The sequence below is a fragment of the Leuciscus leuciscus genome, assembly GCF_965113295.1.
Source record: "Leuciscus leuciscus genome assembly, chromosome: 6".
Classification (NCBI taxonomy): domain Eukaryota; kingdom Metazoa; phylum Chordata; class Actinopteri; order Cypriniformes; family Leuciscidae; genus Leuciscus; species Leuciscus leuciscus.
In genome coordinates this window covers 42,409,429-42,428,014 of record NC_138730.1, presented here as the reverse complement: position 1 = coordinate 42,428,014, position 18,586 = coordinate 42,409,429, and the positions used below count along the sequence as shown (strand labels likewise).

Below are 18,586 nucleotides of genomic sequence, written 5' to 3'. Positions count from 1 at the left end.
AGTATAGGGTTTTTAAATACATTACAATGAATGTCTCTCACCCTCCTCTGGACTCATGAAATCAAAGAGCTCGGGACAGTTGACCTCCACGACCTCACCGACACCGGCCGGCTGCCAGCAGGTCAGATTGTCCCACTCCCATGGACACTCTGAGAACAACACAACAATTTTCACATTAGTGCACCTCACATCTGACAGGAGCTAGTTGTTTTTGATGTGTAGGGACTGCTTTTACCAGAGATTTAAAGGCCTCTTTGAAAAAAGTATGGTAATAAATAAAAAACACTCAAATAAAAATAAAACAGTTTACAGCTTGTATAAATCTCATTACAATGTTTGCAAATTATTTATTTTTGTACCATATATAATATGGTTTTCAACATGAACCATGGTATTATCTGACCTACCCTAGAGTCCCAAGTAAATAGCATGGTAGGCCTATATGATTATAAGAATAATTCAAAAGCAAATTGCTATAGGTAATACATTACAATAAGGTCTCATTTGTTAATATTCGTAAAAGATACTGTACCTGATATTTTTTTCTTCTATTTGTGTAAAATGGTTTAAACCCCAAATAATAGAATTTAAAAGCAATCATCTGTGAAAAAAACAGGCTTTATGATGCCATCTACTGTTTATTATAGAGGATTGTAATAGATGAGAAGCTCGTTCCAGGGACGGAAAGTTTTGGCCAATAACATGCTCAGGAAAAAGGGGGTTGTGCATATTGAACTCAGGGACAAAAATTATAAAATGAGCGAGTACATCATGAATCCCTTTTCCAAACCGTGTTTTTGACTTATCCTGAATCACAACGGTCCACCTATAATAAGTACTAAATATTAATACTAAATAATACTAAATATTCTGACTACTTTAGACTGGTTCGGGTCGTACTGCTTACTGCGTATTACGGAGTAATACCTACGTGACTAGTCATAGACATAAACAGAGAGAAGTAGCTCTGGCTAAAATGTTCTTCCACAATATGCATGCAGTTCTGTTTATTAACCGCTAGAGCGCCAAGAGTTAAGGACTGTAGCTTTAATGTATTAACTAACATGAACTAATAGTGAGCAATATATGTTTTACAACATTTAATCATCTTTATCAATGGTAGTTAATACAAATACAGTCGTTCATTGTTTGTTCATGTTAGTTCACAGTGCATTAACTTATGTTAACAAATACAGATATTTATTAATAAATGAATTAAATGTTCAAATGAACATCAACTAAAACTAATAAAAGCTGTAGAAACCTTACTCTAAACTTAAGTATCGGTAACACTTTACAGTAAGGTTTCATTTGTAAACATTAGTTAATGCTTAGCTAACATGAAGTAACAATGAGCGATATATATTTTAAATCATTTAAGAAAATAATTGCTTATTGTTTGTTCCTGTTAGTTCACAATGTTTACAAATACAGTAAATGAACATTAAGAATACTAAATGCTTTAAGTAATGTTCACTGTTAGGTTATGTTAACTAGTTAACTAACAAATGAAACCATACCAGATACCAGTAAGAGTTTAGGTTTCATTCATCAAAAACCAAGTCTTCCTGAAAACCCTAATGCCGAATTACATCTGGACTCCTGACATTATAACAGATGTCTCCGTTTAATTCTCAATTATACCGAGGCCTTTCTAAGATTAGCTCTTGAGGGGAAGCCAAGGTGAATGTGAATGTAACCAGCAGGGGGCATCAGCACGGGTCCTGTGACTCAGCGCCTGCCCGAGGAGGACGTGAACATGATCAATATGTGATATGGATCAGAATCCATCACATTCAGAACTGCATTTGACTCCTCGTTTCCCTTAGCTCATTACAGAAATGATTCTAGAATTAATTACAGAAATGCTTCCCACTCAATCTAGTGTGCAAAGAGAGGATGCAAAAGATGAAGGAAAGAACGTGGAGATTCTTGATGCTGTCAGAACATCAACAACTGCTTTTGAAATGAAACGTCGGCAGATTTGGATTTGAATGTGTCTATTTCTGTTCATTAACATAGAAGCATTTATGACACATTCATTTATTCTATTGCAAACCGTTTCATTCTATTGTAATGAAAGAAAAATTCAAGATTGAAACATTATTTCAACTGATTTTCAACAGTAGAAATGAAAACAAACATCTCCAGAGTTTCAGAAGAGACCTTTATGTCTCAGACTCAGATCTCAAACTAAAGGCAGAGATCTGAACACTCTAAATATTAAATATAAATAAATAAATTCTGAGTCTCAAAATGAAGACTATTACGAACTAAATTAAATAATGAATGAATGAATAATATGCTAATTATATAAATCAATTCTAATAATACTATAAATACAAAATAAATAATAACAATTAAATAAATAAATAAATAAACACATGCACGCACGCACGCACACACACACACACACACACACACACACACACACACACAACACACACACACACACACACACACACACACACACACACACACACACACACACACACACACACACACACACACACACACACACACACGCACACACACATACGTTGGGGTTCCTTGTTTTATGGGAACTTTCCATAGACATAATGGCTTTTATACTGTACAACCTGTATATTCCATGTCCTAACCCTAAACCTATCCATCACAGTAGACATTCTGCATTTTTACATTTTCAAAAAACATCACTTATATGATTTATAAGCTGCTTTCCTCATGGGGACCAGAAAATGGGGACAAGGATTTCGGATATTGCCAAAATGTAGGTTTTACCTAAGCCAGACACACACACAAGCACCAAGCACACACATGCGCGCGCACACACACACACACACATAAAAATACAATCCGGATTAATATAATAAATCTCTAATATTTGTTTCATTTGAATCATAACTGAAGCAACATTTAAGAAATAATTTTCTTCTGGGAACTCTCCATGGAAAAATAACATTTCTCTACAGCTCATTTCACAAAACTGATCAGTGAAAACTTATATTAACATAATTATAATTCATGAACATGTGGGTAGATGTTTTGCTAACTCACATGAGAAAAGAACAATGAATCACGCTGTTGTTCAGAGGATGGAATGAAGTCATAGTTACTTTGGCCAAGACCCAAGAGCCTGATTAACTAAAAGTTGTACATAAAGTTTGATTAGGGTCTCTAGAGCAACGTTCAGTTTCTCCGCACACACACACACACACACACAGGCTGTCTGTTGTTTCTATGAGAGTTAATATGCGAAGTGAAAGTGGAGAGCACTAGGTTTTGTCTGTCAGGCGGCGCATGTTCTTTCGCACAGATCTCCAACCAATCTAGACATAAAGCCAATTACGTGAAAGGCCAAACGAGAGCTCGCTAAACCAGCGGGAGAGAGCAAGAGAGAGACGGAAGAATAGTGAACTAACCAGACACAGATAAAAGTGTTCAACTCTCTAAAGCGAACAGCTTTAGATGAACACATCTGCTCATATATGAGACTGACTCACTGCTATAAAGGTCATTGCTAAGATCGTAATCAGTTTATTGGTGAGATTTTGCCGATTGGACTCGAAGACTAATTAAAGTGTGACGTCATTGATGAGTCATGAGCCTAAAGGGCATACTGCTGTTTTAGCATTAACGTCATTAGAGCGTCATTCATCCTAAAGAACATTTCAAAAAGGATTAAACAAAACACAAATGTAGAATAAGCTGTTAGTATACTAATACATTTGAAGAAGCATTCAGTATGCAATGACGAAACAGTAGTATAACTAAAAGCAAAACTATTAAAAATCACTTTCAGCAATTGAAATAAAGCTGAAAGAAAATGAAAATATATGAAAACCTTTTTTTTTTTTTTAAGTGAACAATGGAAAGATGCCTTTACAACTGACTAAAATATATAAGTTGAAGTATTAAAACCACTCAAACTAAAACTGGCATAAAAATACACTTAGGCTACATAAAACATATTTTAAAGAAATAAAAACAAACACTATAACACCTGAAAATATACAAATAAAAGCTAATTCAAAATATTAATAAATACTACAATAGTATAATAAAACTAATAGACTATATAAATAATACCATGAATAACAGTCACATGAGCTCATTTTGCATTCATTTAATTCAAAAGTGTTCCCATTTATCATCTTTCAAATTTGACATTATATATTAAGATCTTTTTTTATTTTATTTTATCCCGATTCTGTGTAAAATGTCTAATCTTTTGGTAGCAGTGTTATTTTAGTATCATTGAGGAACTATTTTAGGCCTGGTTTCACAGAGAGGGCTTTGATTAAACTAGGATTAGGCCTTAGTTAAATTAGGACATTTAAGTAGCTTTATAAACATGCCTTAGAAAAATGACTGGTGTGCATCTTGAGATAAAACAATGGCACTTATATATTTAAATATATATCAGTGCAAGTTGCTTTCAATAGAAACAGCTCAAACATGCATTTTAGTTTGGGACTAGGCTTAAAGAGTTAGTTCACCCAAAAATGAAAATTTTGTTATCATTTACTCAAACTCATGTCGTTCCAAACCCGTAAGACTTTCGTTCATCTTTAGAATACAAATGAAGATCTTTTTAATAAAATCTGAGAGATTTCTGTCCCTCCATTGAAATCTACGCAAATATAACTTTGACGCTTCAAAAGGTTCATAAAGGTATCGTAATACTAATCCATATGAATTGAGAGGCTATCTGAAGAGACTCAATCGTTTTATATGATGAACAGATTAAATTTAGGCTTTGACTCACAATAAACATTGACCAGCAAACAAACCGAAGCTCAACCAAACCTGCTTGAAGCACGAGAACAAACCTCTTCATGAAGCTCAAGCGTGCTGCGTAACACGAGAATGAACCTCATTGGTTCTTGCTGAAGCTCAAACGTGATGCGTAACACGAGAATGAACCACATTGGTTCTTGCAGAAGCTCAAACGTGATGCGTAACACAAGAATGAACCTCATTGGTTCTTGCTGAAGCTCAAATGTGATGCGTAACACAAGAATGAACCTCATTGGTTCTTGCTGAAGCACAAACGTAATGCGTAACACAAGAATGAACCTCATTGGTTCTTGAGGAAGCTCAAACGTGCTGCGTAACATGAGAATGAACCTCATTGGTTCTTGAGGAAGCTCAAACATGCTGCGTAACACGAGAATGAACCTCATTGGTTCTTGAGGAAGCTCAAACATGCTAAGTAACACGAGAATGAAACTCATTGGTTCTTGCAGAAGCTCAAACGTGATGCGTAACACAAGAATGAACCTCATTGGTTCTTGAGGAAGCTCAAACGTGCTGCGTAACACGAGAATGAAACTCATTGGTTCTTGAGGAAGCTCAAACGTGCTGCGTAACACGAGAATGAACCTCATTGGTTCTTGAGGAAGCTCAAACATGCTGCGTAACACAAGAATGAACCTCATTGGTACTTGCAGAAGCTCAAACGTGATGCGTAACACAAGAATGAACCTCATTGGTTCTTGCTGAAGATCAAACGTGCAGCGTAACATGAGAATGAACCTCATTGGTTCTTGAGGAAGCTCAAACATGCTGCGTAACACGAGAATGAAACTCATTGGTTCTTGAGGAAGCTCAAACATGCTGCGTAACACGAGAATGAACCTCATTGGTTCTTGAGGAAGCTCAAACATGCTAAGTAACACGAGAATGAAACTCATTGGTTCTTGCAGAAGCTCAAACGTGATGCGTAACACAAGAATGAACCTCATTGGTTCTTGAGGAAGCTCAAACGTGCTGCGTAACACGAGAATGAACCTCATTGGTTCTTGAGGAAGCTCAAACATGCTGCGTAACACAAGAATGAACCTCATTGGTTCTTGCAGAAGCTCAAACGTGATGCGTAACACAAGAATGAACCTCATTGGTTCTTGCTGAAGATCAAACGTGCTGCGTAACATGAGAATGAACCTCATTGGTTCTTGAGGAAGCTCAAACATGCTGCGTAACACAAGAATGAACCTCATTGGTTCTTGCAGAAGCTCAAACGTGATGCGTAACACAAGAATGAAACTCATTGGTTCTTGAGGAAGCTCAAACATGCTGCGTAACACGAGAATGAACCTCATTGGTTCTTGCGGAAGCTCAAACGTGCTGCGTAACACAAGAATGAACCTCATTGGTTCTTGCAGAAGCTCAAACATGCTGCGTAACACGAGAATGAACCTCATTGGTTCTTGCGGAAGCTCAAACGTGATGCGTAACACGAGAATGAACCTCATTGGTTCTTGAGGAAGCTCAAACATGCTGCGTAACACGAGAATGAACCTCATTGGTTCTTGCAGAAGCTCAAACATGCTGCGTAACACGAGAATGAACCTCATTGGTTCTTGCGGATGCTCAAACGTGATGCGTAACACAAGAATGAAACTCATTGGTTCTTGAGGAAGCTCAAACGTGCTGCGTAACACGAGAATGAACCTCATTGGTTCTTGCAGAAGCTCAAACGTGCTGCGTAACACGAGAATGAACCTCATTGGTTCTTGCGGAAGCTCAAACGTGATGCGTAACACAAGAATGAAACTCATTGGTTCTTGCAGAAGCTCAAACATGCTGCGTAACACGAGAATGAACCTCATTGGTTCTTGCAGAAGCTCAAACGTGCTGCGTAACACGAGAATGAACCTCATTGGTTCTTGCAGAAGCTCAAACATGCTGCGTAACACAAGAATGAACCTCATTGGTTCTTGCAGAAGCTCAAACGTGCTGCGTAACACAAGAATGAACCTCATTGGTTCTTGTACGTCAAGCAAACATGCTTGAGCATCCATTTATCACAACTGATGTGTGGTTGATGAATGTTTATATGTAAATAAAAGCCTAAATTAAATCTGTTCATCATAAAGTGATCAAGTCTGTTCAGAAAGTTTGGATTAAACCGCTCAATTCCTATGGATTAGTTTTACGATCTCTATGAACTTTTTGAAGAGTCAAAGTCAGGTAGTTGTGCAGCTGTCAATAAAGCGACAAAAATCTCTCAGATTTCATCAAAAAGATCTTCATTTGTGTTCTGAAGATGAACGAAAGTCTTACGGGTTTGAAACGAGTGGTGAGTGAAAGGGTGAGTAATTAATGACAGAAATAAAGCATTTGGGTGAATTAACCCTTTAAGCCTCGTCTATGAAACTGGGGATCATTTTAGTATATTTTATTTTATTTCATTTCAAGTAACAAAAATGTTTTTATGGTTTTAGTTTTAGTTATAATAATAATCATGTTTTAACCAAATCAAATAATGAATTAAGAATAAAATCAGTAAAAAAAAAGTTGATACTGCTTCCTTGTTATACATCTGTCAATTAAACAGCAATAATGATGATTATTTGTAGCTGTGCTGTCTTGCTTACGCTAATAGTCCAAATGACACTAGTATCACTCTCGCTCACTATCTCTTTTGTTTTCTCTCTCTGTCTCATTTTGTCTCTCTCACACACTTGATTTTTCTGTCTGCATCTGTCAATCTCCTTCTCTCCCCCCTCTTGCAAACGTGGCTGTTTTATTTCCGGCTGAATGATTTTCTGCCTGCGCAGCGATGAGCCTGCTGTGCTTTAAGGAACAGGAGAGGATGAGGATCAATGAAGCAGATGTAAACAGGCTGCACACAGAGGTCATTCCTCCAAAATACTCCGAGACGTGGCCCCTGAAAGTATGCGGATACTAAAGTCACTCATGTGTAAAAATGTCACTGCATTATATGCACAAAATATCAAACCAAGGAGTATTTACTCTAAAGATGGATTGCATAAGCACACATTTCAAACGAAATATTTCACAACAGAAGTTTGTTAGGCCATGTCAATTGATCAAATGCATTTAAAGGTGTTAATGGCAAGTCTCTGTACTCAGATTTACCTTGAGCATGATGAGTATTTGCTACAACATCATTCTGCCCCAGTAAGAGCTTTCAATATAACAAGGTCTTCAATTACTGCAGTTTTAATGGTTTTCACATATCTTGAAACTGACGCCTAATTCTCAGCTGGTAAGCATGTTGCTCTCCGTTGCGGTTGAGGGTACTATTGTCGTCTAATTAGCTTAACCGCCCCCAGAGGATGCTGATTGGACGGCTAAAATTCGCCAAGAGTTTAATGGGTTTGAAGTGAAACGTGAGGGCGATGTGCCTCAACACACGAAGCCAAACATTTTACCTCCTTGTACATCAAATTTGTTAAAGTTGCTAGTTTATTTTGCACTTCACAGTGCATTTTCAATTTAAGACTGTTATGGAAAACTTTGGTAACACTTTACTTAAAGCCTTTATGTGCTATGCATTATAAAGGAATTCATAATGTATGTTATAATGCACTATATCTTACCATAAATAATTGTTACCAAAGTAAAAATACATTATAATATTTGCAGATTCCTTGTTGCATCTGAAATTGATTGTTTGTCATGTGTTTTAATTAATTATACTGTCTAAAGATGTTTTCAATTTATAGATAAGAATTATAATGTATTATAACTGTGGTTACAATTATTCATGAGATCATACGATGCAATATAAGGTGCATTACAAGGCATACAATACATTCATAATGCATTATATAAAAAGGCTTTAAATAAAGTGTTACTAAACCTTTTATATTACTTAACATTTAGGTTCATATACACTGCCATTCAAAAGTTTTTTTTTTGTTTTTTTTTTTAACAACTCCCTTATGCTCACCAAGGCTGCATTTATTTAATAAAAAAAATACAGTGAAAACAGTACAATTCAAAATTACTGTTTTGTATTTGAATATACTTTCAAATGTAATGTATTCCTGTGATGCAAAGCAGATTTTTCAGCATCATTACAAACATTTCTGATTATTATCAATGTTGAAAACTGTTGTGCTGGTACATTTGTTTTCGTGATTCTTTGATGAATAGAAAGTTCAAAAGAACAGCAATTATTTGAAACAGAAATTTTTTGTAGCATTATAAATGTATACTGTCAGTTTTGATATTTAATGCATCCCTGGAGAACAAAACTATTCATTTCTTATACTAAGCCCAAACTTTTGAATTGTAGTGTACATTTAAAACACAGATTTCACCTAATTTTTGTACATCTGAAAAAGTCTAAAGAGGACCATCCCAAACCAACACATCCACTCGCTGCGGAAACAAACAGCTTAAAACCAGTCTAAAAGGAAATAAACTCTATTTACAGCTGATGTCTGAAAAGAAAAGTAGAGTTTGCTCTGAAAAGAATAACAATGACAATATACATTAAATGCAAATGGCACAGCACTGCGCATCTGGTTAAGTTGCATTGTGGTGGTTATTGAATAACACGCACGTTTTTGCACTGAAATTCCACATGCAAACTTTCACTGTTCAGTCTTTCTAGCAACTCAAGCTGTTTCACACCTTATAATCTGTTATTTTCTGCTCCAAACAGTCCGAAATATCTGGAGTGTCCTTGAGGCTGTAAACATATGAGTCAGAGTCAAAGTGCTTTCTCTCCATCTTCCTCTTCCCCCCTCGGCCCATTTATCCACATCTCGCTGTATGAGTCCTCCAGCTCTCACAGAAATAACTTATCTTCAGTGTAATTGCTGACGGGTGTCACAGCCCTGCTTCCTGTTTACCACAACACCTGAATACCTCTATGGGGACGGATGACACATTTAGTGCATGGTGAGCAAAATGAACCCAATATATGAAAGTTCTAGGTAACTCAGTGAGGAAGAGATGGAGAATCATGACTAATTCGTTTTAAAGAAGGGCCGATAGCAAGAAAGAGCTATGAAGTACAGAATGGAATACATGCGACTTGATGCACTGCATCTGTTCCGAATCATTTCCATGGATCAAATTACTCAATTCAATGAATCGGTTAAAAAAAAAGTTCTCCTGCATGGTCCCTGACATCCCCGCCTGGCATATTACAGGCCCTTAAACAATCCATTAGAGAAGCTTTTACAATATTACTGTTTTTTTCTGTATGTTTAACCAAATAAGTGCAGTCTTGGTTAGCAAAAAAAGACTTCTTTCAAGAACATTACCGACCTCAAATCTTACTGACCTCAAGCTTTTGAACGGTAGTGTACCAAAAAGGTTAGCAAGTTTTAATAAAATGCTACATAACGTTTTTAACTGTAATCAGCTATTAAAGCTACGATATGTAAAATTTTTGTAATAAAATATCCCAAAATCACTTGCACAGTGTGATGTATTTCCTGCAGTTGTGTACTTACAATATCCCAAAAGTTCCCAAAGATTTTTAATTTCAGAGAAATTCCAGTTTTAAATAATAGCTTGTGCATGTTCACTTGTCACCTGTCAATGATGTAATATCCGCGTTATCCCTGGTTTCCGCTCGTACTGCTATAGTAACCATGGCGACAGACGTGGACAACTGCGTTACGTCTAGCGGCACGCTCACGCTGTTGTTGTTTCGTTCAAACATTATGGATCATGGCAAGCGGACTTTGGGACAAAAGGAGAACTAAAACGAGGATCAGTATCAGTGTGGCGTTTTCGAGATGCCGAGAGCTCCACGTCCACGACTAACTACGACTTGACAGAGACGCGCAAATGTACATAAAACTAATCAATGTTATAAAGCTCAACATGATGAAATGTTAGAATATGATCGGTATGTTATTCTAATGTTGATCTAGCTCACTGCTAGTCTCATACAGACTAACTAACACATAGAAGAACATTATAACTTTCAACACACTCAAATGCAGTTTAGTGTGATAGTGTAGAGCAAGTGAAACAGCGCTGCGTTACCTCAAGTTTCATTCGTTATAAACTGACCTGCAGTAATTCTGCACTTGCAGGTAAGTTAGTTCGGTAGAATGAAATGTCCTTATTCCTTTATATCCGCGGGACTCGCGTGTGGCGCTGATATCTGTCTCTCATTAGCAATCGTGCCCTGCTTCACACCACAGTTATGTTAAAAACATCAATGTATTCACTCATCCATAAACATTATTAGATCCTTCGGCATAACGGCAAGTTCCATAATTCCGCTTATGCGTCATCAATCGACGCCTTTGTTATTGTAAGAGGTTAGCGACCCCAGCGGCGAAAAAATTTACATATTGTAGCTTTAAAGTAACTTATTTTTTTGCCACAACAGTCAAATCCTTTGCTCACTTAAAATCCTCTCACTATCAGCTAACTGATCCACGGCTCGTTGTGAGTTCGACATGCGCAAAAGAGACGGTTCTGTTTTTACGCAGTCCGACAAAAATTTGTCTAGAAAGAGAACAATAACACTGATATTGTTTCCTGTTCATCTTTCACTATAATTGGAAGGTCAAGTCAAACGCATTGCATCATGTCTCTTACCAAAGTTTTCGTCATCTTTGCGGTCATGTAGAGCGATTCGCTCCAAGCATCTCTCCTCCTCGCGCTTGATGACACAGTTGGGGATCTCAGAATGTATGGGCCACATCTGGAACAACAAAGATTCAAAATAAACCAAAACCACACAAGAGCAATACCAACAAACAGCTGCAATGGAGAGGATGAATTCACGCCAAAAAATAAATAAAATAAAATAATTGGGGGTAAATCTTTTTTTTTTTTAAACGTTCACATACTTTATCTTTTATAGAAGTTGTGTTATTTCTGTCTCTGCCATACATGGTTTGATACTGGGTTGGATTGAATGTCCATCTCTGTAAAAATCCAGCTAAAACAGGTCATTTTACATGGTTTCTAGCTGGTATAACTGGTTATAGGTGGATCAAGCTGGTTAGAGGTTGTCCTAGACCACCAAGAACCAGCACCCCAAACCAGCTGCTACAATTCAAAAGCCAGTTTAAGCTGGTATAACCTGGTTTGATATCACTGTCTAACCAAATATCTATTTGTAACCAACAAGAAGACATGGAGTACCAATTATGTTTGTGATATGATACATGTTGATCAGCAAGCATAAATATAATTGATCTAAACTGTAAAGCAATGTGTGCAGCTGAGGTTTCTTGGACACATTTCTGTTGCATATAAAAACAATGATGTGTCTGTAGTTGGATGTGAATTATACAGCATTTTATAATTGATGGGGGTCAATTTAAATGAGTTTGAGTTTGAAGTTTATTTGCTGGTTGTACAAGCACATCCAGTACGAGTGCATAGGACTTTTTGAGCAAAGCTCTTAGAGTCAGCAGTAAAATAAATAAATAATAAATAGAACTATTAAGGCTATACACACAATAAATAAGGACTAAAAAGTACAGTGCACACACTATAGACATTGCAATGAAAAACACACTATAAAACAGTTACTTCCATACGAGAATATTGCAGATTTTGCTCATTTAAATCTATAATGAAGTTTCAAATAATGATTCACTGTCCATTGATCCTAACGGAAGGCACTTGAGCAGCCAACTGTTGCCATGGTTACCTCCGACTGCAACTGAGGGAAAATACATGCTCTGAGTAACTTGTAATCTTGTGGTTACTCAAACGTCATTCTGTGAAAATCCTAACATTTCGACTGTAATGTGTAGCTATAGGCGTGGGCGATATGACGAAAATCTTATATGACGATATGAGTAATTTTATTTCACAATAACGTCAATATATCACAATTTAGTTATTTCTGATTTAAATAAGGTTTTTATATAACAACTTTTTGATACCATTGAAATTTCATAATTCTCATCACCAATTTCAATATCACAAAAAAAAAAGAAAAAAATAGCCTATAAGTAAAAAAAAGAAAAAAAGAAAAACTCTCAAGCTTACTGAAGACAAGTAAACAGTCAGTGATAAAATAAGAACAAATAAACAAATTACAAGCAATAGGGCTAAACTACAACAAAGACACAAATGAAATAGACCTACCTGAAAAACTTAAAGCATATAGGCATAAAAACTACATAGGCTACTACATGAATTGTATAATGTAATTGAATGCACAAAAACACACTGCTGTCTAGTTTTGAGTTTTGTTTCATATCCTTCATTTTGAGGTTTTGTTCCAGGTTCTTGTCATGAGACTTCCTTCAAGGTTCCTTGCCCTCATGTGATCCTGTTATGTGCCTATATTGTTTCATGTTATGTCATTGGTTCTCATTGGGTTGATTGTGCACGTGTCCCTTGTTTGTGCTTTAGTTTCATTGTTCGCTTGTCTAGTATTGTCCCCGTAACCGCCGTGCGGTGAGTTTTAAGTCAAGTTATGGTCAAGTTTAATTTTCAAGTCGAGCCAAGTCTTGGTTTATTTGTATTTGTTCATGTTTTGGATCAATAAAAACTGCACTTGGGTTCTCACTACACTCGCCTCCAGTGGATCTATTACAACTGCATAGTCTTTACTGTGAAAAAAAATTAAATAAATAAATATATATATATACATATATACTGTATATATTCTTATTAAAGTTACAAAGCAGATATATTAGGCCGCCGTCACTTTAAGACCTTATGGATCTGATATACTGATACACATGCGCTTTCTTTCTCAACTATTTAAATTCATTTAAAACATAAATGGCTGTTTACAAGGATACTTGCAAATGCAAAGACAGGCATTTTGGCACGTAAATGTGTGTATTTGACCGTTCAAGCTCATTAAGTCGGCAAAAAGAACTAATTTCAGTACTCGCGCGCTGTATATACCGAAATAAGTTCCTTTTCGCTGCTTATTGCACTTCAATGGGTTAAAACGTGAGATTACTGTGGTCTTTTTCCTCAAGAAAATCATCTGAGAAACAGGAGACTATAGCAAACATATTCCTGATGTCTAAAAGAAGATTCTAATTTGTTATTTTTCTGTGTGCTATTAGACAAAGAGTATATGAATGGCCACTTTTGGAAGTGTGTTATCTCTCATTCTAAAGGCAGAAGCTCAACATTTCACATGCATGTATTTATTGATATACTGAGTAAAATGAATGACATGCTGAGTAAAATCTCATGTTTGAGTCATTAAATGCAGTAGATTCACAGAATCCAGATGGCTCAGTGTGGTCAGCTGCAACAAAAATGGATCCATCACTCATTGAATTATTTGTGTTTCAGGGAAGATTTTATTTTTGTTGGATGACAGCAGACAGGATCTTTATAGATTGGATATTTTGAGGTCTGACCCCTTCCCTGACCCCTCCAACTAAGCCTTGAATGTCCCAAAGGAAGACAAAACTAATGGTTGGGGATCGAGGGGGACCAAAATATATACAAAAAGTTTATTTATCTAAAATATTTAACGCTTCATAGTTGTGGGCGATATACTGCTTTGTCTTATATGGCGGTTATGCTCATGTGACGTTGCCGTGCTGCGCCGTCATGAACATCATTTACAGTTAAAAAACAGGTGATTTTCCACCATTCAAACATTTTTTTGTCTTTATTTTGATTGAAAAAGACCATTATAGATGACAGATTAAAGATAAGATGCTCTCACTGTATGGAAATTACAGAGAACTAACAGAAATGTTTCCACAGAACTCGAACTGTAGCTGTACAGTAGCTATCTTCAAAACCACAGGATGTGCTTTTCTACCTTTTTTTTTTTTTTTTTTAAATCAGTGCTTGTGTGTTTTGCCAGTTAATCATTTCAATGTGCTGTTTATAAGGTGTCCTGTGGTTGGTTTTAATGTGGTTGCCAGGGTTATTAAAATAAAATAAAAACTATGATAGTATATAAAAATACTAAAATAACACTGGTTTCTAGGGTGTTCTGAGTGGTTGCTAGGACATAGAGTGCATTAGTTCCCACCAACTTTGTTCAGCGATGATGTTCAAAAAAGTATTTGTTAAAGCGTTATAAGCCATGAACAAGCCAATCAGCCACGATGTGAATCATTACATTACAAACTTTGATTTGAAGCAAAAAAGTTTTTGAAAATCAGACAAAAATGCATAGGTACAAGACTGTGTACTACAGTCTACAAATAACTACAATCCCATGAAGCATTGAGAACAGCGTAATTAAAAACGATGGAAAAATATAAAACTACTCATATAAAAATTATAATATATAAAAAAACTATATTTTAAATTTACTGCACAAATATGCATATATATTTCAATATTTAAGTGTTTTGAGAGTGTAGGTAGATCAACGCAATTACATAATTTGCAGTGCTTGGCAGTGGGCGGAGCTAAATAGATATTTTGGTGTGTCTTGCTTGTTTCAACCCTCTGATTGGTTGAATTTTCTGTACAGCATCATGGGTAATTTTTATTTTTATTTTATTATTTTTTTTACCACGAGTTCTGCTGTTAAACATAAATTATTTTAAAACAATGTGGGCCAAAGGCTTCAACAAAAGCAAATACTATTGATTAAGAACCTTGTAGGTCACAGTAAGGCTGTCTATATAAGCTATAAAAATCAATTTCCCTATGGAAAGTTTTTACCTCTGGAACCCGACTGTTGCTCTCTATTGGAAGCTGGTGTCTGTGGTTTTCTGGATGGTTGCATTAAGTCTCTATGATATTCTGGTCTCTAAATAGGTGTACCAGGCAAAATCATAATTTCTGATGTTTAATAATAAGGGTTAGGGGTTTGCTCAAAACACTAACTTCCAATGAGAAACCAATAGTGATTCTTGCCATTTCAAACTTCACTGATCGTCACATTTGTAAAAATATAATCATGTGAATCCATGAGAATACAGGCCCAAAGAACACATAAATACATGATCATCTCTGCTCTTACCAAGCTGATGATGAGGAAGAGGACGAGGAAGGACGCTCTTGCCGCGTGTCTATGCATTCTGCTCACGATTGTTCCCAGAGATCTCACGCACAGCATTATAAAGCCTAAAAGAGAAGGTACATTGTTTTAAAATACACACACACACACAGAGAGAGAGAGAGAGAGAGAGAGAGAGAGAGCTGCTTCAGTACTATTGGCTACATCATAACACACTGCACCAGAGTAGCTGATGTTCAGTCTGGACCTAACCATCACTGCCCAACACAACCCATCACTGAATCACCCCTACATTCTTTATTATAACCCCATCTCAAATAATCAAATCTCTGATCGCTGAAGTGCGCAGGAACGATGGGGAGGGAGGGGTTTACGGGAAATGTGTGTCGACCAGATTTACTGATCCACAGCGAATCTAAGGAGGTATAAAAACCCTTAAGACGAGACCCGTGCGAGGATAGTGAGCGGTCTCCGAGCCCCCGCTGTCTTACTCATCTTTATTAGTTCCCTCAAAAAATGAATAAATGGATGAATCATAGCGAATAAAACACACAGAACGACCACAGATTCAATTACATGCAGCCGAAGAACTCCTTTCTTGCATGATCAGAAAAACAAGAATTCTATGACACCAGTGATTTAAGAGCAAAATAATCTGATTTCACACCGAACCTCTGAAGGTTTGTTCTGGTTGAATGTGAATGCTTTACATTCACTGAACTCTCCTTTGGTAGAAAATGTACATCTTTTGCTTGCAAATACACTCTTTATATGCTATTTTTGTAACCCTATGGGACGCAAACAGGCACTTCAAGGAGAGAAAGACAGAGTGTCAATCAAACAGAAGGTTTTTTTTTTATATATGGATGCAAAACACACTGAGGCTCTGATAACCATCATAATGAGAAGCACAGGGCTGAACACGGCTCTGTTTTGAATGGGCTCTGTGTCTTGAAGCAAACAGCATCTGGCAATAACAACGACGGTCATTTAACAGTGTATGTTCTTGTATATTTTTATAACGCTAATGCTATTGTGATCTACTGTATTGCTGTAGCCTATTAATGGTGAGGCATCTTTTCCACTACACAAAAAGATACACTGTAACACAAAGAGAAAAGCATCGCATTTTCAGCACCAAACCAACACAGAGTGCTTCATATGTTCTTCATATGGTACTTCATATGGTTCATAATGCCAAACCTTTACAAGGTCAAATGTGTGTAAGGATGCTGAATAAAATAGAGGTCAATACATGATTCAATTTGATTCGTTCTGAGGCAATCATTTGAAAGGGAGTATGCAGTGTTTTGCATGGATGTGAAGGCAGTATTAACGTGTGCTGTGACTCACTTGCATGCCTTCATACTCACTGCAGAAATCTGGATTGATTTACTGATGATACATGAGAGTTCCATCAGAATTGTCTGATTATTGGCTTTACACTGGCGCTTTGCTTTAAACGACACATGCAACATTTCTCTGGCTAAGACACGCATGAGTTTGGTTCATGAGGTGCATATCAGTGTGTTGCTGTTTAGATCATATTTCACCCCAAAATGAAAAAAATGCATAATGCTATTGAATATACTGAATGTTTATCACACTTTAAGATATTTGAATTATTTTCATTACACTATAACACATTTTTACTCCCTTTGTTGTCAGTGTTAGCCTCAAGAGGTTTTACTTCTGAGTTTGAATGTAATTGTCATTATTCTTAATGATGGTTCTCATTAGATTCTCATTACTGTAATAGAGTAATGAAATCATCCTGTCTGGACAGTTTTTTTATTTTTTATTTAGATCAGTAGGCTATACGTTAAAGGTAGAGCCTCAATGTATCAACAATTTACTGTTTAAATAATATAGAAATATTTTCTGCATTACAGTCAATTAAAATGTGATGAATTGTCATTAAAATAAGGTCACAGTTGGAAAAAAAACGTTTTTATTTTATGTTTTAATTGCGATGTGAAATGTATGGACAAGCTCGTGAGATTCACCCATTATAGTTTTTTTTTTTTTTTTTAAACGCTCATATGCTGAGCAACGATTTGCGTCAATCATGTTTGGGATGCATTGAAATGCATCATTTTAAAGTGATGATGTTGATGAATCGGTGCATTACAGAAATCATCTTTAAATTACATAACTGAACATATATCAAACAAAGCAAAGCTCAATAATCTCTGCGGTCCCTGAATATTCACTTATCGTTTATTCATGATTAATCCGCTGAACCGACTGAGAAACATGTCGTTGATAATCGTGCATTATTGTGAACGGAGGTCGCCCACATTCAATGTAACGCAGAAGCGCTAGACAGCGATCAATGACTGAAGAAACGCGAAGAAGCGCAAACTCACCATCAGAGAATGGCACGCGATGTAATCCTCCTTCTTCTGTATAACGGCTGCAAATGGACGGTTCGCTTCGTGCACCTGCGATTGCAACTTTGTCATCCGCGTCTCACATCGACAGACTGAAGTAATGAAGGTCTGTAGAGCACTAGAGGAGCGTGAGACTGAAGAGAGCTCGCGTGCGTGTGTGTGTGTGTGTGTGTGCTCGGTGATTCCCTCACTGCTGACAATCACCTGCACTGAGAAACACCAGCATCACTCACATTATTAAACCATCACACACTATTATCCATCATCACTGAACCATCATTCACCACCAGTCAACATGTCACAATTTTTCAATAATTGGCATTATGCATTCAATGCATTTTCTTGTCTTTATTTTGTGAATTTCTAATTGTGGCATCCATTAACTAGTGACTAGTCAATCTCTAAGATTGCTCTCCAAGACTGAACATCATTATAATCTACTAACTAGTGAACAATTATTGTTTATCATTGCTAATATCGCTCTCCAACACTGAACATCATTTTTATAAATAAACCATCTCTCACCATTATTTACCATCATTCACCAACAGTGAATCAA

The 18,586-nt window shown here is 36.5% G+C and overlaps 1 protein-coding gene across 5 annotated transcripts in view; it reads right to left on the bottom strand.

Annotated features, from left to right (window-relative positions):
* The window catches only part of adcyap1r1a (adenylate cyclase activating polypeptide 1a (pituitary) receptor type I), a 37,277-nt gene extending 19,069 nt beyond the window's left edge, over window positions 1-18,208 (bottom strand). For 2 of the 5 annotated variants that reach the window (XM_082173072.1, XM_082173074.1), the window contains exons 1-4: window positions 18,004-18,206; window positions 15,638-15,741; window positions 11,311-11,416; window positions 42-149 (exon numbers count right to left, since the gene is read on the bottom strand). In XM_082173072.1, the coding sequence (XP_082029198.1) occupies window positions 42-149; window positions 11,311-11,416; window positions 15,638-15,733 (310 nt within the window). In that variant the 5' untranslated portion in view covers window positions 15,734-15,741; window positions 18,004-18,206. Of the gene's footprint in view, window positions 1-41; window positions 150-11,310; window positions 11,417-12,819; window positions 12,967-15,637; window positions 15,742-18,003 lie in introns of those variants that run through there. The other 3 variants (XM_082173070.1, XM_082173071.1, XM_082173073.1) reach the window with 3 other exon arrangements.
* Window positions 18,209-18,586: the final 378 nt, after the last annotated feature.